Source organism: Phlebotomus papatasi, chromosome 1 (assembly GCF_024763615.1).
Source record: "Phlebotomus papatasi isolate M1 chromosome 1, Ppap_2.1, whole genome shotgun sequence".
Taxonomy (NCBI): domain Eukaryota; kingdom Metazoa; phylum Arthropoda; class Insecta; order Diptera; family Psychodidae; genus Phlebotomus; species Phlebotomus papatasi.
In genome coordinates, this window is record NC_077222.1 from 78,898,469 (window position 1) to 78,921,814 (window position 23,346).

Here is a 23,346-nt window from a genome sequence, read left to right on the forward strand (position 1 = left end):
CCAATTTTGCTGAAGATCGTCACTGAAAGATGATAAGTTTTGGAGGGAAAGTCTATTACTGCAATTGAATACATTTAGGCGAAAATATCAGCCATCTCTGAAAAAGCTCATTTGATATGAAATTGAAGCAGTCAAGACAAAACTATCTATAAAACAATTTTAATTTTAAATCAAACGAGTTTTCCGTTTGGCTTTTATTCATTAAACAAGTAATTTTTTTTCTTAATTTTCCTATTGTACACGATAAAGTAACTAAATGGTGAATCAGTAATCTCTAATAATAATTTCCTTAGTTGTTTCCTGTGCAATGTATTTCTTCAAAATCACATGGTGATAAAAAGCTCTAACAAAAGTTTATGGCACTTATTTAAAATGCAGTGAAAGTAACGAATAAGTTGTGAAGAAGTGATCATGAACTCTTGGACGTTAGCATAATCCGAAGACGACGACTCGTGGCATCATTCCCAAAAGCACAGGATTTTCAGGTATATTTTTTCATTAATGTTCCTATTTTATTAATTAACAATTATCTAGAATAATTTTGCTGTTTATCGTCCTTTTCCTTGCCTTCCCACACCCATGTGGTGTCTTTTATTTGATCTCCTTGACTGAGGGTAGAGAGAAAATACTTATAAATTGATAAGTCCTAAAGATAATGGCATATTTCAAAACTTACATGTTAGTGATTACATTCTCCATGTTGAGAGGACCGTCTTTTGTCCGCATATCCTCTGGGAGAATCCAGTGCGCGACTGGAGAGATTAATCTCTTGCCTGTCTTGTAAATATCATTAGATCCAGTAAGTAGACTTACTGGAATTCCCACAAGAGGTACAATTAGGAAGCCAATTACGGCATACCATACGAATGAAATTTTGTGAAGGGCAAAAGAATCATCTTCAGCAGATATTGAGGAGATTTCTGTATCATTCCTGCAATGTTTCAAAAAAAAAATTACATATCAATTTTTAAGTAAAAGAAGTAGAAAAGCTAGTAATAAGACTAGATCAGCTTATAGAGGTACGATTCCTTCATTGCAAATTTGGATTGTGGCAAACTCGAACGATATTTATCCATAAATAATGCAAATTTCGTTTAATAATTCTTAAACTGTATGTATCGTATTATCGTTATCAATAAGGAAAATTGGATGAGAAATGCATGAAAGTTTCTGAAAATCTTTAAAATGGATTATCTCGGAAACTAACTATGAGAGATAGAGGCCTCAACTTTACATCCGTTTAGAACCTCTGCCAGCGACCCGTGAGAATCCGCGAAGACATTTATTACCCACGAAAAATGCGCTCCCCGCAAAAATCCGCAAAAAATACGCGACCCGCGAAAATTCGCGAAACATTCGCGCTTCGCGAAAAAAATGGCGCCCCGCGAAAATCCGCGAAAAAATTCACGACCCGTGAAAAACCGCGAAAAAATTCGCGTCCCGGGAAAATCCGCGAAAAAAATCGCGTCCCGCGAAAATCCGCGAAAAAAATCACGCCTCGCGAAAATTTGCGAAAAAAATCACGCCTCGCGAAAATCTGCGAAAAAAATCGTGCCCCACAAAAATCCGCAGGAAATTTTCGGACCCCGCGAAAATATATGCGCCCCCCGAAAATCCGTAAAAAAATTCGCGCCCCGCGACAATCCGCAAAAAGATCGCGCCCTGCTAAAATCCGCGAAAAAATATGCACCATGTGAAAATCTTCGAAAAAAATCGCGCCCCGCGAAAATCTGCGTAAAAATTCTTGCCCCACGAAAATCCGCGGAAATTTTCGGACCCAGCGAAAATCCGCGAAAAAATACGGGCCTCGCGAAAATCCGCGAAAAATACACACCACACGAAAATCCGCGAAAAAGTTCGCGACCCGTGAAGATCCGCGAAAAAATCGCGGATCGCTAATTGTATATGTCACCTTACAAATCTTCGAATATAGACGCACTATGTAGAGAGAGAGAGAAAGAGAGAGAGAGAGAGAGAGCTATATATGGGAGAAGCTTGTCCGATGCCGCTTCTCCCTCCTGACGCTATTAGCAAATTTTCTTAAAATTTAAATCTGTAAAGTGAAATATCTCGAGAACTGCTCGACGAATCTCCTTAATTTTTTTTTGAATTGGTCTAAATTTTCTGGGCTACAACATAAATATCAAATTTTTAAAATTACATGCTTAAATTTCGAAATATAATAACTACAAAATCGTGATTTTTAACCGGTTTAGAACCGGTTTTTCAAAAAACTAACACCACAGAAATCGTCCTACGCGCGAGTAGTTATCAGAAAAAAATTATGAAGATATCTCTTTCCAAACCAGAGATATTGCGTACTACGGACGGCCGGACGGCCGCCCAGACCCGAAATTGCCGGCTTATGATTTTCAGCATCAGGGATGTTCAAAACATATACCCTGTGAATTTCAGCTCGATCTGAGCACTTTGAGAAAATCCGAGGATTACAATAGGTGTGATTAGAAGGAATCACACCTAAATATCCCCACCGAGATACTCACTTGAACAGCATAGAAATCTCTGACGATGTTATATTGATACCAATCTCATTGCACCCATCTATTCGGGTGGGAAGAAGAGGATAAGACATTTCACCAGAGAGAATTGCAAGCTTAGACCTCACAGCCAGATATCCAGTGAAGGCGACACTGGCAGTTGTACCCCAAAAAGCACCCTTCTCATTAGCCCAAGGATCCAACATGCCCAGACAGTAAACTCCAAGGGTGGCTCCTGAAGAGACACTGGGAATCGTCATCATCACTTCGAGAATACTTTCGAATTTATCCACAATAATTCCAGCAGCTAGGCAAAATATTCCAGAAAGAACTACAATAGACTTCATCCAGAAATTCGCCTTTTGTTCAGAATGCTGAAATCCAGGGAGTTTCTTCACGTAGTCCTCATAGATGACACCAGAGAGTGAGTTAAAATTAGCCGACATGGTACTCAGTCCAGCGCTGAAGACACAGGAAATAAAGACACCTGTCATCCCTGAGAACTTTCCAATTGTATCTTGGACAAAATGTGGCACCATTTTGTCTAGTTTGTCCACAATGCCCAATTTAAGTGGGTCACACTTGTAGTATCGAGCAAACATCGTGATCCCAATGAAAAGGTTAATGCCTACAACGATATAGTATCCGAGACAGAAGAGCCAAAGGGCATTTTTTGCATGTTTAACAGTCTTGAGGGCCACAATTCGCTGCACGCAGCTTTGATTGAGACCAATGTATGCTGCCCACATGATAACGCCACCCATAACAATACTTGGGAATGACTCACGAACTGTAAGATCAAGGTCCATGCTGCAAGAGAAATTGATAATGAGATTGATGAAGAATGTGAGGGAGGATTTTTGAAAGAAATTTCTCGCAGGTGTTAAGGCTTACTTGAAAAATTCAATTCTATCGCCAATGATGTTGCGATCGATGACCTCAGAGATACCTCCGACCTCACGAATGCCGTAGATCAAAATCACGAGAGATGCAAATACCATTATTGATCCCTGAATCACATCAGTCCACACGACGGCTTTTATTCCTCCCTGTAGTGGGAAAATAAGATATCAATTAACTCGCACGCGTGTAATTAATTGCAAAAAGCACTTTTGAAGTCACTTAATCCACAAAGTGGGAAAATCCAGATGTTTATTTTACGACTGTTACCAGATATCAGTGATAATCCCTTTATTTATTATTTTTTACATATTTCTGCGACGAACAACTTAATACTCGTTAACATTTTAATATGGAAAATGTCTTAAGATAAGCGCTCTTTAACGTGAAAGGCATTGACCGCGTCCTTTCTGCCAAAAGAGTGTATGTATTTTTTTCTAATCTGCAATTTTAACAGATGTGGTAATAATGGAAATATCTTAAAAATCGGAGGCAGCCAAAATTCCGAAAGCCAAAATCCTGGAAGCGAAAATCCTGAATGTTCAAAATCCTGAAAGGGATGAAATTATATCGAGGATAATATGTAGAATAATTTTCCAAGACACAGAATATTTCCTTTTGCCTCTAGCAAGCGCGGGTGCAATCGTGGGAGTAGCTATAATACTTTTAAAAATTCGGATTTTGGCTTTTGCGATTTTGGCCCTTTTGGGATTTTAGATTTAAGGATTTCGGGATTCGGGATTTTGGCTTTCGGGATTTTGACCAGGACCCCTTAAAAATTTATATAACGAGCGTTCCATTTCAAATTATTCCATCCCAAAATTTAGCATGCATCCTCTATAAAAGAGATAGCAAAGCGTTTAAATGTTCGAACTCACGAAATAGAGCTCTCCGTGAATAGTCTTTCCGAGTGGATTTTTAATAAGTTTACTTCCATTTTACTTTCTGTTTATTTTCCAAATTTAATCAAGACCCTCCAAAGTAATTAAACTTCGAACTTCGAAAATTCGATGCCAAAATCTTTTTTCGGTTATATATGTATCTATATAGACAAAATGTTCGCATGGATTAGGGGAGACTGGGGCAAAACTTGTCAAAACGCATATTTAATTCTTTCACGAGCTCTGAGAAAACTTAAACGTTTTATAATGAGCATATTCTTATAGGAAATTTATTGCTCTAACATTGCAGAAGATTATTTTCCTCTATCTCGAAAGAAATATGATTTTCGAATCATTTTCTAAAATTCGATTTTGTGGAGATTTTCAAAATTTCTGGGGCAAATTTTGTCAGCCTTCGGATAATTTGTGACGTACTCTCGCAAACGTTAAAAATATCAAATAGACATATTTTTATAGGAAATTTATTCGTCTACAACTTTGTCGAACATAACTTTTCTCTATCTTAACGAGAAATTTGCTTAAATTGAGCTAATCAGTATTGATATTTTCTGTACGCCAAATATTTCAAAAATAGGGCTCAAAATTTTATTATTTTTTATTTTACATAATCCTTCCTCGAATCCCTTGAAACTTTGTAAGTTTAAGAAGGTTCATGAAGGCTATCTATAATAAAATTTTCAAGCCTCAGTCTCTTTTATTTTAGAAAATAATGAATATTGAAATTTTCGTTTTGACAAATTTTGCCTCTGTCTTCCCTACCTACAAAATATTTCCGAAAATAAAAAAAAAAAATGTTGGAGCTGTTTTCGAAAAAAAGCGAAAAACATGATTTTAGAGAGGATTAAATGGGTAGGTTCCCCTAAACAAAATAAACTTATGAGGGGAGTAGTAAATAACAACCGAAAATCGATATCTCTTACCGTTCAGCCTCTAGACTGAAAAATTATATACGATCAATAAACAAGTTTTTCGAAAATGTGAGTCCTTTATGTGTTGTGTACTCTATCAATTACCGATGGAGTCCGATGCAGTAAGATTAGAAATTTCAAGTCCTTTCCAAAAACTTAAGTTTAAGATAATCGGTTAATAAATAGGCATTCCAGAGTGGTATAACTTTGACCTTCAAAAATTCGATGTCGAAAATTTAATTTAAAAAAATAAATCGAATTTTTAACCTCGTAATAAGGGGAAAACCCCTAATTTTTCTAATGTCTTATCAGGAATACTTAAAAAAATTGATTTACAATTGGATCTTATTGGTATTAATCGTAATAATCCATTAGATTAAAACAAAATACTAAAATTACTTGTCAAGATATCGACCCATTCGAGAATTGAGTTGAACCTCTAGACTGAAACCTTTATAAGAGCTTATGAGATTCTTCATAAATTTTATTTGTGGGAAAATTAAACACGGAATTTGTTTTATAAAAAAATAATAATATAACGTAAAATTAACCCAGGGACTACCCATAATAGTGCATGGGATACATCAGTGATTCCATTATATCATAAATACTCACCAGCATTGTATAGATGACACATACTGAGCAGGCAACCGTATTAATCAGATGAACGTTAATCCCAGTGACTGAAAAAATATATTAATATATATAATTTTATGCACTTGAGATAAAGTCTCGGAAGAAGGTAGAAAAAAAAACGGAAGAAATACCTTGAGATAAGGCAATAGCAGGAATGAAGAGTATAATCGGGAGCAAGAAGTAACAGTTTGCCATAAATGTAATTGTGATTATATGACGGATCCGAGCACTAAATCTCATCTCCAAGTATTCATAGCAATTGGAAATGTTGTTATGATAGAATACTGGTACGAATATAAAGTTGATGATGGATACGGTGACGATCATAAAAGGTACTAAAATTGCATACTGTGTCCCATATCCGTACATTTCAGCTGGAAGTGCCAGTATTGTTACTCCGGAAATTTGACTAAAACAGGAAGTCATTCTATTAAATTCCGTTGCATTTAATAATTCAATTAGTAGAAGATAAAGTGTCAAGAGGGTTTGTGTACAACACACTTGTCTAGGTCTAGAGATAGTTGACTCTAGTGATCTCTTATGGTATATTCTTTATACCCAAGAAAACTTGAGTGTCTCAAGACATCGACGTTCAATTAGAAATGAGTCATTATAGATTTATTATTTTATGGCAGTGGATTTATTTCCATGCGCAAGACACACTATACAGTAACATTTCATTAAAAGTGTATGGCACACAATTGTTGGCAATTCCCTTCGCATAAATTATCTTTATACCAATAATTTCATAACAGATACTAAATTTGATTTGCGATGTTTAAAGTGTCTATGGTAGGATATAAATTTTTGATCTTGTGGTTTTTTTTATAGCTTTTACAGTATTAATGAAGATCATGAAGATGATATTTTTTCTTGGGTTTTAGCTATATAGCTAAACTTAATTAATTAAGATTATATAAATCCGAATGAGACTTTTTTTGATTTAATAAAACAGTAGAAAAATGAAAAGTGTTTTTTTTAATGTTTAGGGTAAAGTGATATAAGTTGGACATAGTGTTACAAGTTGGACAATTCGCCGGTACAAGTTGGACATGGTTTTTTTCTTGATAAATACAGTACAAAATTTGTCTTTAAGCACAAGGAACCAAATTATAAAACTAAAGCATTAAAAATATGCTAATAAAAATGAAGTACTAAATTTATCAAGAAAAAACCCTGTCCAACTTGTACTACTTTACCCTACTTAAAAAAATAGCAAAAAAAATTGTTTAGTATACGGGATCAAAATTGTCCTGGAAATATTAAGTTTTGGTCATTAAAAAATCTAATCATTACTAAAATTGATAAAACGAAAATGAGAACTCTTTATTTTTGCTTTGCTAAACCTTACATATATGATAAATTTACTTCTTTTATAACCATTAATTGAGTTGGCTCATTTTAGTTATTTATTGTTCAAATATTCAGTAACTTTAACTATCTAACTTTTATAGAACAACAAGAAATTTGGCTATCATTACTGAAAAGACATTATTTTTCGTGAGACTCCATAGAAAAGATGAGAAAACCTCAAATTTTTCTAATTCTTAAAGTATCCATAATATTTAAATAATTTAATATTGAGAAATTAAAATGTTTCCTTAATTTTTAAAGCAATCTTTAATTGAAAATTAATTATATATGTATTTTTCGCTATATATTTACACTTAAATTTTTCATTTTTCACTGTTTTATTTCATTTAAAGAAGCTTCTAAAACTAAATATGAACTAGACAATTTTTATTCGGTGAATTTTTAATACTAAATTAACGACATGTACTTAAAATATTTATTCTTATAAAACATTTTAGATTTATTTTGGTTTTTTTTTTTTAGATTTTTCTTAAAATGATCCCGAAAACCAGAAAATGTGATGTTGAGATTTTCTGAAATCATTTTGTGGCATTGTAAAGTTTTTTGCGGGGATGCAATATGTAAAGATAGTGGCCACAAGTAATGCCGCCACCCTACTCTTCTAAATTATAAGTCTAAAATCCAACCGAAATATTTTATAATTCAATTCCATTTAGCAAATTAATTCGTATAGAGTAAAATTTGACATCAGTAAAGTTTTTTTAGTAACCCATATATATTCCCATTAAATCAGTGCTCTACCTTCCGATCTTACTCAGAGGTTTTTCGAATTGTAACGGTATATTCAGAGAAAATTTGTAGATTTTCGGCAGAATTTATGCCTGGAAAATCTATAGATTTTCGGCAGAATTCCTCCCTAGAAAATCTGCATAGTTAGTGTCCATTACTTCACAAAAATATTGTTGATTTATGAAGAAACTGTAGAAGTTATATATAAAATGGTATGTTCTGCTTAACAAGCATTACCGATTAAGCATTTTAGATAACTAAAAAGATACGAGCAAAAATACTAATTTCTTAAAAATCGACAATAGAATGATACAAAAACACGAAATTTAGGTCATCACTCTGCTTAAAGTTTTTACTTCACTATTCTCTACTTATAACACGGCGTCTCAGAATTCTTTATTTTATATAAACACTGTGATATCACTAAAAAACACTCTATTGAATTTTGCAAACAAAATTCAATAAAAACTATTCTATCTTTTCAGACACAGTTGTCTGGAAAGTCTGGAATGTAGAAAAAAATACAGAAAATCGGCAAAATATCTACAAGAATTCGTCAGAGTATGCAACAGGATTCGTCAGAAAATCTGCAAAAACTTCTGACGAATTTTGTCCCAAGCCCAAATAAAATTCGTAGGAATATCTACAGATATATCAGCAGATTTTCGGCAGAGGTGTAGATATTTTCTGCAGAAATCTTAAAGATATCTGACGAAATTATTTGACGAGTTTAACTTTGAGGTAATTGTCTTTGGATCCAAAGACAATGTTTAAGGTTTAATTTCATTTTATGTAGGGGAAAGCGCGCTACCTTCGGATGACTCAAGCTTCGGACAATTCATTTTTTTCTCTATGTACCATATGGATATCACCCATAGCTCTTTTCTGAAAATTTGAGGCATTGGACTAGCTATTAAAATATCATATTATAATGGGCCAAATTGATTTATAACACATTGAAAAAAATTATTTGTGCGAAGCATAAATCGTCCGAAGGTAGCGTGCTTTCTCCTAATTCCTCATGAATTTCAATTCTATTGTAAAGAGATATTGTAGCTTATCTTTATTAATTTCTAAAAGTTTAGTACATACAATTATAGCAATATCGATGGAAAGATTTGCACAACCTGAAAGTTCACTTAAAATTTAGGCAATTTAGAGACTAATCGCCCGATAAGAATGAAGTGATATCAGCTAACATGTAATTTTTCTGTTCTTTTTTAAAAATATTTTAGAAAGAATTCTCTCGAGTCAAAAGTCTAATTCGAAACAACATAAAAATCCTTTTCCTTTTTCAAATAATTTCTATGCCATAGAAAAACAAACGTTATACTTTCTGCTTCAAACTTTTCGGTGGATAGGATTTTTCAGACTATATTATTCATCTGACGTCAAAAAACTAAATATTTTCTGTTAGCTGATGAGTTAAACTCGTAACTGAGCGGTGGATTTTTTCACATCGATCACAACTTATTTTACGAAATAAAATGCGATATAAAATGCGCTAGAATTGTATTTTTTGTATTATAAAATTCTGCCAAAAAACCAAATTTCATTTAAAAAACAAATTCTGCCATTCAAGTGAGAATATAACTTATCAATTAACAAGAAATATTTAATTATTTAACGTCAGATGAATATGCTCTGAGAAATCTTGTTCATCGAAAAATATGTTTTTTTTTTCTAAAAAGAACCTCTAAAATTCAGGTCCCAACCGCTGAATTTTTAAGATTTTGAAATGAAAATTTTAGTAAATATAGTTTAAATATCGCACTTTTATATGCTTAAGAACTGTAATTAAAATAACAATTTATTATGTTGAAAATAAATTAGAGAAAATATGGCGTTTCCGGTGTTTTCCAGTCTTTTGGACCCACGTAACCCCTTAAGAGACTATCTATATTTTCGAATAATAAGAAAACAATCTTATCGTGTATTTTGAATGTATCTTAAAGAATATATTAGTTTCTTTACAAGAAACTAATAGAAACAATAAATATAATATTTGATTACAGCAAATTTCATAAGAAAAATTAGCTGCAATCACTGATCTCAGTAACATTATAAAATAGGCAAGAAAAGTAAAAATCACTCATTTTGCGTATGATCTTCAATCAAAAAAAATCCTTAATATGTTAAAGTATCTTTTCAATTTTGACTAAAATAGGATATCACTCAAAGCTTTGCTTGATCAGGAATAACAGCTGTACACTATAAATTAGCAGTTAAAAGGCATATTTGGTCAGCAAAAGCAAATTTGATCATTAGGGGAGACTGGGACAAAAAGTCACAAAAAGGATATTTTATTTTTTTACAAGCTACCTGAGCGCCCCAGAAATTTCTAATTAGCGCAGTTTTATAGAAAATTTACCGCTCAACAACTCTGTGAAAGTCACTCTCCTCTATTTTGTAAGAAAATACATTTATCGAGCTGTTTTCTAGAAGGTAATTTTGTGATCTTTCCCAAAAATGCTGGGGCAAATAGTACCAGGCATGGGATATTATCACAATTTGATTTCCTTTATAATGGGCTTCCGTTAATTTAAAAAAAAATATCTAGATAACATATTTCTATAGGAAATTTATTCATCTACACCTTTGTAAAACAGCGTTTTCTCTATCCGAACAAGAAAAGCTCTTTTTTTTAACTAATATTAGAAAAAACACAGAAAAGACTGTAAATCGTTTGACCAATGCAAACAACAAGCGACCAGACATGGTAATAACGTTTCTTTTCGCCGTGAGGCATCAGAAATTGCTTCAGTTTTTCTTACTTTTTGTTCCATACGTTTTGTTACTTTTTACCCCAAGTGGTCATTTTTAATAAAAAGAATTTCTGGAGATAAGAATCTTTGTAAAATTATAAAATAGATAGCGGCTTCGTATTCAAAGAATCCAAATCATTTAGGAAATATTCACCAGTGCACCAATTTAGAAAATAAAGTAGGTAAAAAATGATATCTGCTGTGGGGAAATTATTAAAAAAAGAAACAGGGCTAAAAATTTCAATATTTTTTATTTTCTAAATTCCTTGTTAGAATTCTAAAAAACTTACGACATTGAAGAAGGTCAACGGAGGCTATCTGTGGTAAAAATTTTAAGTTGCCATCTTTTTTATCTTTGAAATTTTCGATTTGTGACTTTTTGCCCCAGTCTCCCCTACATAATTTAAAACTTTAAAAAGCAGTAAAATCTCCCATCAACTACTTGACAAAGGGAGGTGTTCATGTAGCTGCAACTATCTTAGATGTTATATTATACAAATAAAACGAGTAAGACCGTTTTTTGTAAAAATTTAGAAATTTTACTGATCAAAATTTAATATTTTACTGCTCCTTTATTAAGATAACTTCTAGATTAGGGAGAAGTGGGCACATTTGAAATCGAGATTTTTTCCTATGTTTAAGTGGAACTGAGTCATATCATAATCTAATTTAGCTTCTCAATATATTTGTTCACCAAAATTATATCACGATAAGGCTCAATTTTATTCAAAAATAGGTGAAAAATCGCAATTTCAAAGGTGTCCCCCTTCCCCTTATTTGAATTTCTCGGGGTAGGAAATAATCCGAATTGCCCAAATGACAAAAAAATTGGCATGTGGTAATTCACTTTCAAAAAATAATATATAACACTTACAATTATGCATTGCTCAAACACGTGTTTAAAATGTTTCTTTTTAATATTAAATTGTCAAATTAAACTAGGAATAAGTTACGCAAATCCTTTCCATTTAATTTTATTTCATGAGTTGTTTCTGAACAGTTTGATTGGTTATCAACCAGTCTGAATTAATTTCCTTCTATTTGAAAATTCCTTGACAAGAGGCATGTTGGTATTTTCTACAATAATTTGTGGAAATGTGAAGAAAGATTTCTATAATAAATCTTCTTCTGTGCAAATTTTTACACTTGTATACGATCACTTTTACCTTGCGATGAGTGATATTGCTATTGGGAGGGTCTTCATTCGTCGACCACCAAGTAGATATTCCTCAGTGGATTGGTTATTGCCTGAGAAGAAGCCAAAGTAAATGCCGACAGCCATTGAGATGGCCAGCATTGAGATAAAAACCACATAATCCAACACTTGAAATTGTCCACTTCCTACTGGCAATAAACTTTCCGCAATGGTTAAATTCATTTTGTCACAATAAATAATTCAATCATCCAGTAATAAGAGATCACAATTAATTTTGTGATTACTGCCAATTTGCAGGAGACACGACAAAAGACTGAATTGTGAAAATTTCACAGTGAGTGACAAAAGCCCTGGAATATAATTCTTCAGTTGAAAAGATTTACTTATGGAACAACTGATAAGGTAGATTTTAATTTAACAATGCCATCGTAAATTTTCAAGTGGAATCCAACAGAGCTTCTGTTTCGAAGATCTTAAGCAAAGTTTAACCTCTTTCGAAGAGATAGGCCGCACATGGATGATAAAATGACAATCAAAAATATAACATTTCTTTAGGGATGTTTCCATATTTTATTTTAATTCTATGGGGGAAAATAAATTCAGGAAAGTAAGATAAGATAGTTAATTATCATCAAATAGACAAATATAGAAAGACCATGAGAATTGTTTTGATATTTCACTGTAATGAGATATTTCAATATTTTCCCATTACGCATCAGTCATCGCCCACAATTCTCTTCGATAGTTTTTCTTTATCATTCAACAAACCACAAAGAAATTCGCTAGCCACGGATTTTTTTGGAATAGGATCTCTTGGAGAAAGAAAGTGTGAATCTGTCGATCGTGACTGTGGCCGAAAGTGAATTGTAACCCCAAGAGAATGGAAGAGAGATGAAAATTCAATTGAGTTTGCTCACTAATAAATTACAAAGTTTTAGCGTTATTATGTTATTTTGTCAAGTATGTTTGAATAGCGATAAGAGCATTATTTCTAGTTGATTTTGTTTATCAAACATCTTAGAATATTTTTAGAAAATGTAAAAATTTCACACAAGTATAGTAACACCATTTCAATGTGTTTTAGATCTCAATTATTATGTTATAAATGGAACTATATTTGCACTAACCTATTCCTCTTTTGTGCTGTGTGTTCATTGGCGTGAAAAGAGAAGTATTATGCCATCGAAATGACCCTTTTAATGATGATCTTGCTCAGTTGGAGTCTTCCTTTCGATGATCATTAAAAGGGTATTCATCACTTGTGGTGATTTATGAAATGCCATTTGCTGTAATTATGTGTTTAGCGAATTATTGAAGAGAAAAGTCTTGTCGTGATCCTCGTGAGATTGTATTGCACGCTGTACCGAAAAATAAGGTTCGAATATCAAAAGATACAAACAAATCCGATTAAATGATGTATTCTGTATTAAATTTCCATTTGCACTACTGAGAAGTAAGTTCCTACTATCTATAATAGAATAGAATAGAATAGAATAGAATAGAATAGAATAGAATATTTATTTGGTTAATGCCCCGGTTGAATGCAACAAGTTGGGACTATACAATGTTATACATTTTTAATATAAAAAGACCAAAAAGACAGATATGTTTACAACAAAAAGTATACAATCAGATGCTTAATAAGACGAAAAAAAATGGAAATGCTACAGAGTTGTGATAAAAATTAATTAAATTTTTAAATTTTAATATTATTAATCTAGCGTTTGATTGGCAGATGATATCATAAGCATAATAATTCTTACTTAATCTATTATATATAAAACTGGTATGAGTTTATCATTACTCGAGTTAAATTTATTATAATAAAAACGGATAGAAATTAAAAATTAAAATTAAAATATTTTAAATTTAAACAACTTCCCTTTTCGGTTTAGTGTTATTTTGAAGTAGAATATTTTTGGAGCCATCAATATGATATTTGAATATCTAGCTATGTATAGCTTAAGTTCAAGCCTTTCTCCAATTTCATCGTGATTGGTTTAATCCCTTTAGAAGAAAATTGAATAGGCATATAAAACATGGCAGTAATGGTTACTAAAAAAAAGCAATATACCCTTTAAGAAGGGTTCATTCACAGTATGAAAAAATACGTAAACATTTTTGAATAGTAATATTCTTATTTAAATTTGCATGTAGCTTTTGAGAAACCATTTTACTCAAATAGTCAATTCTTGGAAAGGTGAAGTCTCAATCAGTAACACGAAATTCCATATAGGGGAATGTATATACTATCCCTTAAACGTTCATGCTTTAGAATAATGTGAATTTCTTTTATTTTTCTTAAAAGATTTACACATAATTATCAATAAGCTAATTAATAACGGAAATATGTAAATCTATTAGGAAAAATAAAAAAAATCATATTATTCAAAGGCATGAACGTTCAAAGGGACAGTAATTTTCCCTAATGATCTAATGATTTTTTAAAACCCTAAAATTAAGATTAAGATTTATCTGTAGATCGACTTAATGCCTTCGAATAACGTGAATTTCTTTTACTTTTCCTGAGAGATTTCCACATGATTGTCATATAATTATCAATAATTGATAATAAGCTAACTAACTGTTTAATAGAAGTGTTTAAGTCTGTCAGGAAAATTGAAAGAAAATTCACATTATTCGAAGGTATGAACGTTCGAAGGGAGAGTACTTTCCCCTATCTTTGAGTAAAAAATAAAATTATTTTAGCAGATAACTTTAAATCAGAGATTTTTTGCACAAAATTTTTTCCTACTTTTTCTCTGACCTATATCGGCAAATCTCATTTGTGCTGATGCCTATTTCTTTTAAGTAGGAGCTTGGAACACAGTGTCCTATAAGCAGGGCACCTAGCGTTCTTAAATGATGTAAGATGTCTTTTTTCCATTTGCTGTCTGGTTCCAGGATAAGCTTAGCCTAGTATATCTGGTGCATATTAGCGGCCTTTCCGTTGAAAAGATCCTTGATGCGACACCCAGAACAGCCACTGGAGCAATCAATGGTTGTCTAAATAGAAGAAAAAAAAGCCTTATTTCAAAGATACCCCAATTAAACGGTAACCCAGTTCCCCCTACTATTCAAATGTGTTTTTTTTCTAATTTTACTGCTCGAACTCAAAGAGAGAGCAGATTTAAAATCTATTCTTTTTCACCTTGTGACACGGCTAGAGGCCAGACGGTAAGAGATATCGACTTCCGGTCTTCAACGACCCTCTCATAAATCAACATTATCTAGGACAGTCTTTTCTTTTTTCTTAATTTATTCCATTTTTATTTATTTTTTGTTTAATAGTTACATACGATCACAATTTCAACACACAGAAAAATTTCGACTCTAAATTTAAGAATATATAAGATCCTGGGAACTTAAGAGGATCGTCAAGGAAAAAAAAGCTCCAGATTCAAGCTCTCGCGGAGCTACTCAAAGCATCCGTGATGTCCCCTGGTGGTGAAAAGAGTCATCACCCGCCATCAGCTGTGTCGTTTTTTCTACTGTTTTTTGTTCACGCTCATCGTCTGTCTACCCTTCTCCGAAGCGCTCCCCAGAGCACACAAAAAACTCATTGAAAAGGTTGAAAAACCCAAAGGCAGATTTTTAGCCTTGCGATGCATTATGATATTTTGTGAAGGAAAGAAAAAATGAGACATGCATGTTTTACGTATATCTTTGTCTCTAAAAATTGATAAAAAAAATTAAATTTTCAAGTGACAAAATTTCTATTTTTATTTTCTTCATAGTCCAAAATTTCTATTTCTTCAAAGGACGTGCATTTGAAACATTTGAAAGATAGGGGGAAACAGGTTTATTTTTTGGCCTTTTTTGGTAGGGGAAAGTACTCTCCTTTCGAATGTTCATGCCTTGGAATAATGTGAATTTTCTTTTATTTTTCGTAAGAGACTTACATATTTCTATTAAATATTAGTTAGCTTATCATCAATATTTATGATTATGTGATAATTATTTATAAGTCTCTCAGGAAAAACAAAAGAAAAATCACGCTATTCGAAGGCATGAACGTTCGAAAGGAGAGTTCTTTCCCCTATCCCTTACGATTCGAAATTTAAAAACTTTACAATCTTGGTAGGTCAAACTAATAAATAATTAACATGACCTTTATTTTTCCTCCATTCTTTCCAAAAACCATGTTCTTCTTGGGAATCTTTAAAAACGCATCCTGCGATTTTTTTATTTTTAAATATGTTTTAGAGGCCGACTCGGTGATAATTTCATATAAGAAAATACTGTTGAATCAAAGATTTTTCAAGGTAAAAGGTTAAAAATGCTCTAGAGAGCGTAATAAACCAGTTATGAAACTATAACTAATTTTTATCTGAAGTCCAATTGTAGTATTGTTAGCAAATTGCACAATCACAGTAAAAACTTTTGGACACTGACCAAAATATTGGTAAAAATTTTCTTTAGAACAATTTGTTACAGAACAAATATGTACCTAGAAAAGATATTTATTCGTTCCAATATTTTTTCTTTACGATTTTGTTAAGTATAGTGACAATTGTGTAAGTTTTCTTTTACAACCGTTTTGATACAGTGGAATACCTACAAATTTCAGTAGATTTCGTTTTATACAAATTTGATCTGAGTTGGAATAGAATTTTGTTGCGCTCTACTGTTTTGTTCCCACTGTCAGGAACAAATTTGTAGATTTTTTTCATAAAAATACTATCCCTACATTTGTAACATATTCGTTTCAAAAATTTTCGGTGTCCGCGGACGATTTAATTTTTGGAACAAAAATCGTTACTATTATGGGGAATCCTTTTGTCTCTCTTAAAAAGTACAAATTTGTTGCTAAAAGTCGGAACCAAGTATAGACATTTTGTTCCAATTATCGGAAACAAATTAATGCAATTTAAAAGATCTCGTCAAAAAAAATTCAGCTTAAGAGTGTTTTATACAGACTTGTGCATTACAAAATCACATGCGAGTGCTGGTAGCAGGAGGGCAAAAAATCTTGGGAATCTCGAATTAAAAAAAAAAGTGAAACCTTAAATAGCTTGAAAAATGCCACAAATTTAACATCCTCCTCGCTGCGATGGTGACTTTCGGAACAAATTAGTTAATAATATTGAGTATCTGTTTGTTACTCCTTGAGGGTACAAATTTGTTCCGAAAATTTTCGGTGTCCATGGATGAGCCACGTTGCAGAAAAAAATCGTTTTCATATTAGGTATCTTATTGAGTCTCGTAGAAAGCACAAATTTTTTCCAAAAACTTGTGTGTCCGTGCGCGAGCTAATTTTTGGAACATTATTTTATTAATTATTTATTTTGATGTACCGGGTTTTCTTCGCCATTTTGTACATTTTTCAGTTTACAAGTTTTTAATACAGATTACATTGTGTATGATAAATATGTCCATTCAGATGCTTCAGTCGTTTGCACCGGGCGGGACTCGAACTCACAACTGTGACAGTCGAGCCGGGGATCACACCGCCCAAGAGCCGAACGCTCTTACCAATTGCACCACGGAACCCCTATTTTTGGATCATCTATAGTCATTCGAGGAGAGATGGAACACCTTTTTTATATTCAATATTGCGGATGCGTTTTGAATGCGAGACAAAGACGAATCTCACTGGTTTATCATTTGAAGACTCTAAATTTAAAATATCAATATTAGAAAAGCCTAGATGAAAATAGTCAATTCGAAAAATAGAATTTAAAAAAAAGTTGCATTTTGAGGCACTCAAAAAAAAGTGCGGGTGAGATGGAACACCCCTAATTTTAGCAAAATATTTCTAGTTTATTTTATTAATTTAGAATAGGATGGAAGTGATTTTAGACATGAACACTATTTCATTGAATTTATTGGGGTTTATTTTATGTTTTCAATATAAATGATTTATTTTGTGGAATATGTGGTTCATATACTTCGATGGTAATTTCGCTGAGTGTATCAATTCAGTCTTACCAGAAATTTAGGGAAAATAATTTCTAAGATTTACTTGAAAAGATTTTGAAGAACATTGATCAAAATTCACACCGGAAGTGTTGCCAAAACTATTAAGTTCCATCTCTCCTCAACCCCCAAATACACGTATTCTTATAGCGAAATAAAAATTTTTGACCATTTTTCAGACTTATGAATGAGATGAGTTTAAAAAAAATTTAAATGACAGTATGGGAAGGTGGGGATACTTTGAGCAATAGGGTTACATTGTTATGCGATTTTTTTTTGCATATTTCTAAAGCAAACTGGGTTTTAATATATATTGTAATTTGGATAGACAAAACAGTTGTGGATATAAATAAAATAAAATAATTGTAGGAGCCAGCTTAATTTAAAAATAGGCAAAAAAACATATAACAATGTAGTCCAAACCCACAGCTCAAAGTAGCCCCATCTCCTCTTATATTAGTTCTCGAAATATTTCAGTTTTCGTAAAAACTGTATTTTTATAAATTTTGTTGTTTTTATCAGCTTTTCTCGAAGTCAATTTTGTTCTATTTACGATCATTTTTAGAGCTAATTTCGTGGACCAATTAAAAAAAAAACTTTGAAAAAGATGCAATAATTCTTGAGACGTATTTTGAATAAAATGAACTGTGAAGAAAGTTCTATTTCAAAATCGAGTTTTCTATTTTAATCTCGAAATCATGTTATGCTTTTTCGCTACTTTTAGGTTTATTTTGTAACTTCGCGGATCGCGGTGTGTTCGTGGATTTTAGTGGGCAGCGGAATTTTTCGTGTATTTTCGTGGATAGCGGTGTTTCTCCCGGATTTTCTCGGATCACGGAATCGTTCACGAATTTTCGCGAACCGCGAAATTTCTCGCGGATCGCGGTATCTTTTGCGGACCGAAGAATTTCTCACGGATTTACGCAGCCGACAGAATTTATTGTGGATTTTCCCGGACCGTGGTTTTTTTCGCGGATTTTTGAAGATCGCAGTATTACTCGCGGATTGCGGAATAGTTTCTGAGCCATTTTGGCATTAAAGTTTTACATGTATTTTTGTGCATTTCTGACAATCGAATTTGCACTCTTCAATTTTCAACGGCGAGGTTTCGAGGTTTCCTGTAATGAATCTCAGCTAGCATAAGGTTATCTGGACTTCGATTTTGCCCCCAATTCGAATTTGCAATGAAAGAATCACACATAGCATAAGCCCATTTAGACTTATCATTGACTTTTTTCTTCTCCGAGAAAAATTATATCCGCATATTTTGTAGTCACCGATATTAGCTGGTTTTGTGAAATGCCCATGACGGTTGACGATTCATAATTTTTACGATTTTCTACAATTTTTTGAAAGAACGAAACTGATCGTGAAAATCACAAAAATTCGCTCAGCTGTAATTCATAAGATTTCTCACACAGTGGATGAGTTTTGTTGTTTTGCATTTTTTTTTCTCCTCCGCCTGATCGAAAAAAACTGCAGGCGTGCTGAAGGTCAGAGAGAAAAGGAAAGACATGGTGAAAAATGCGACCAAAAATCCACGCGTTATCTTGTGGCGAATTGCTGAACAGTTTTGAGTAGAATTTCTCGGAAGCTCGGAAAGCTATCAAAAGCTCATGAAAATTTCCAATTTGCAGCATGTTGTTTAAAATTTAATTGCAAAAAAACTGTTAGGAGTTTTTCCAATTCTAATGTACCATTTGAAAGCTAATGAAATGTAGATTGGTACAAAAATAATTATTTATTCGGAAAAAATGATATTCTCGGTACAAAGATGCAATGAAAACTGTCATTTTTTGGACAATTTTCAATTGAAAAATACTTGGAAAATTTGTATGAAAAGTGAAAGAAGTGAAACAGGCATTTTATAGAGCATGTCTTTACGAACAAAATTAAAAAAATATATACCTCTCTATCTTTCATATTCTAGGAGATAATGCAGCTTCTTTGTGGCATGTTTTAGGAGTATACGAATGTTTGGAAAATTATATTACGAAAGGAAAACAGTTTTTCAAAAAATTAAAACAGAGAATTTAAAGATAATATAAAAAACTACCCTCAGTTAAATTTTCAAGGAAATATCTCAAAAATTGTAAGACTTGATACACTTTTAATTTTGGGTTTTTGTATGGAGACGCCATTTTCTGGCTTTTCGATCCTCTTAAATTGGACGTGAATCTCTGAGGCGTTTAAGTTTAGAAGCTCTGAGCGAAAGAAATGGGTTAGAATCCCTAACTCTTTTAAGTTAAGAGATCGGAAACTTAAGTTCAGCATTAGCTGGAAAATGAAAAATGTCTACAGATTTGCAAATTGCATCTAAAACTAAATGACCAAGGATTTAAAATTAGAACATTGGCATTCATTGGATGGGATTTAAAATTAAATTCCTGGGTATTTCCGTTTAAGAATTTTCCATTTTTCTGTGTGAACGATTACGATTTCAAATATCCGAAGGATTACAAAAGCTGTGACTGTTATGAAAAAATCAAAGATGAAAAATTTCGTGATTTATGCCATCTCTACACTGACTGTTCCATTAATTTATCTTTGCCCAAGCATCTCCATTTAATGAGACTGATGATGTGTTTTTTTCGTCTTCGTGTATTTTGGTTAATTAAAGAAATTTGTTTCTCCGAAAAGAAATTACGCTTAGCAATAATTTTCTCCTTGCGCTGTGTAAATTATCACATTATTGATTAGATTGTCGCATTAGTACAATTAAAATTTCACAAATTGTCTGCTGTAAAAATGCGTTAGATGAGATGTTGTATCGGTATCCGAGGAGGCTTATATGTACATTTCCGGCTGATACATCATGCTGCTATAATGCAATAAAATTAATTGTACTCCTTTTTCGCATAAGAAGCTTCAACTTCCATGGTCAGGTTGCCGATTGAAATGAGAAGGTACCTCTCTCGAGTGAAATGCAAACAAGTTTTGTGTGACTGTTGAGTAAATATTAGGAAATTTTAACGTGTAGCTTCTTTTTCGATTGATTTGTATGATGTAGCGAAAAAAATATTTGCATATAGGAATCATAATTTTTGAAGTTGCAAGTGTACAAAATAATTTATTATTTGCTAACATCTCCTTAAATGAGAGACTCTTCTGGGTGAAAGTAATATGGTGTTCAGTTCTCAAAGAAATTTTCGCATCGTCATTACAATGATTGAGAGTGCAAGTTTTGGTTGTGGTGGCGTAGGTGATTCATCAATGAAGGAAGAGGGAAGGAAATTGTAACAAAATCCATTCGATGGGAGAGAATAGTGTAGTGCCAATGTGTAGTAGGATTAATTCATATGGAATTTACACTATATGGAAATTCAACGTGACTAGAGATCAATGAACATCAGAGTGCATGCGGTGTGGATACAAATGATTATATTCTCGAGGATGCCGTATTAGATTAGAAATATGAACCAGACACACATATACATCACTAACCTTGATCGCGAAATCTCAATGAAAGTCATTTAAACCGCGCAATTGGAATTGTAAATTCATTTACTATATGTTGTCTTTTGCTTCTTTTTTCTTAATAATATAGAGCAAATTATCGCGTATGTGCGCAAATAGTTGTGAGAGATCTTTCACCGGTGCAACGTGGATGAATTGTGAGTGGGAGAGTGTGAAGTTTCCCATCAATTAGCAATGGATGGTGCCCGAAGAAAATTTATTTATGATGGCTGAAGAAGATAGTCAAATGGTTTATGTCCACGCAACAATAGGGTTTGATTTTATAGCTGTACTTTTCATTTTAATCACAGCTTCTGTGGTCCAATGTGAAGGCCTACACCACCTCATCAACCCCAATTCAACTACTCAAATCCTGTTTTATCCATCGTTACTTAAAAAGGTCATTATAGTTATCACGGAATTGTTCCATGACAATTCGAATTTGCCTGATGGTCTGTTATAAGATTTAGAGATCAAACGGTTAGAGATAGTGACTTAAGCTTATTGGGAACCCCTCGTAAGTTGACTTCAACATAATTAACATGATCATAATTTATTAAGTTTTCTCTTCATTTCTCTCCTTGCTCGATAAAATCGTGATTTATTGAGATATCTCAAAAACTGATTCAAACATTTTTTTGTCATTTTTGAACATAGTTTTATGATTGTCCAAATGTTCATTTTGTCCATATATGAGAATAAAATGTCTTGGAACTTCTATTAGGGGGATGTTGCGAATTTTTCGCTTATTTTTAAAGGAAATAGGGCATTATGACCAGCGCACAATAACTTTCGTTTGTAAACATGTTTTCAAAATTTCCCATGAGAATGAGCGAGATGACTAGATATATGTTTCATTCACTCTCATTGAAATGTCAAAAACATGTTTACTAAACAAAAGTTATTGTGCGTTGGGCATTAACGTAATGTAAATTAACTCTACAAAACAATTGTTGAACTAAATAAAATAATTCTAAAGCTCAGTTTCCTTTAGAAATGTGATAAAAAATAATTTATCATTGTAGCCTTACAGCTCAAAATAACCCTATCCCCTTATCCAATTAAGTGCTGTGGCACATACATACTCGTAATATGGACTACTTGTACAAAATCACAGATACTACAAGTTTATTAGGGCTCTGATGTTTTGGAGCGTGTGTTGCTCCTATAACATGTGCCGAAAGATTCACAGACAAGGTGGATATACAACAATGAGGCTATTAATTTTTGCCTCTTTGTCTAGCCGCTCCAAGACTATTATCCAAGAAGTGGGTATTTTATAAATTGAAGATCACTGTTTTGGCTTTGATTGAAGATATTTCTAATCAACATTACTTTACATCAGGAATTCAGAGTTCTCAAGTTTTACAAAAAGTTTATTACAGGACTTCAAATTCATGCATTGTGCTTTTGGCTAAGATAGATGTTTAATGACTTCTTAGCTCACTACATTCTCAAATTCCAATTTGGTATATGCCTGGAAATTTAGAACACACCCAAGTCTTCTAATAAGAAATGAAGAAATACTGAGTTATTTAATGGGATCATCAGTCTAACCGTTGTTTAATTTTCTGTCACGATAGTTGTAAAGTTTCGCAAATATGGTGGAGTCACCACTTATGAATGTTATGGACGTTATACACTTGTGAGAAGCTTGCAAAAATCTTAAATTCTTACCTAAAATAGATTTCGAAAAATCACGAAATTGTTCATCACATCATTGAGCGATAATTTTATGACTTTTTCGAAATCATTTTTAAGTAAGATCTTAAAATTTTTGGCAACTGTCTATAAGTGTATAACGTTCATAAGTGATGACTCCACGCCGTTATACGTTCTGCAGAAAACCGTGTAGTAATGAAAAAAAATTGTAATTTGGAATGAATGATGTAAGGGACGTAAGTGTGCACGGCATATCTAGAAGCTCAAATAGATTCACGCTAATCCTCGAGAATATTTAGCATGTAAAATTTTGCAGTAAAAATTTATTCCATACTATCATGCACTGAGGACTTAAGATCATTGATTAAAGTTCCTTTGCATAAATTTCCTTTACCTAATACTTTATTACCGAATTTTACAGGCTAAATGTTTTCGAGGATC

General features: G+C 32.7%; 1 protein-coding gene across 1 annotated transcript; it reads right to left on the reverse strand.

The window, feature by feature from the left end:
• Positions 1 to 157: 157 nt before the first annotated feature.
• LOC129810229 (sodium-coupled monocarboxylate transporter 2) lies at positions 158 to 12,211 on the reverse strand. Its single transcript, XM_055860556.1, has 7 exons — positions 11,879 to 12,211; positions 5,976 to 6,253; positions 5,824 to 5,891; positions 3,393 to 3,547; positions 2,505 to 3,308; positions 677 to 931; positions 158 to 608 (listed from the first exon to the last, which is right to left on the reverse strand). The coding sequence occupies exons 1-7, from the start codon at positions 12,088 to 12,090 to the stop codon at positions 527 to 529; spliced, it is 1,854 nt and encodes a 617-aa protein (XP_055716531.1). The 5' UTR covers positions 12,091 to 12,211; the 3' UTR covers positions 158 to 526.
• Between the last annotated feature and the right edge of the window lie 11,135 nt (positions 12,212 to 23,346).

Coding starts and splice junctions, on each gene's coding strand:
- LOC129810229 (XM_055860556.1), bottom strand. CDS start 12,090: ATGAATTTAACCATTGCGGAAAGTTTATTGCCAGTAGGAAGTGGACAA. Junction 6,254..11,878: donor GCAATATCACTCATCGCAAG/GTAAAAGTGATC, acceptor TTCCTGTTTTAG/TCAAATTTCCGGAGTAACAA. Junction 3,548..5,823: donor GTGTCATCTATACAATGCTG/GTGAGTATTTAT, acceptor TTCCCACTACAG/GGAGGAATAAAAGCCGTCGT.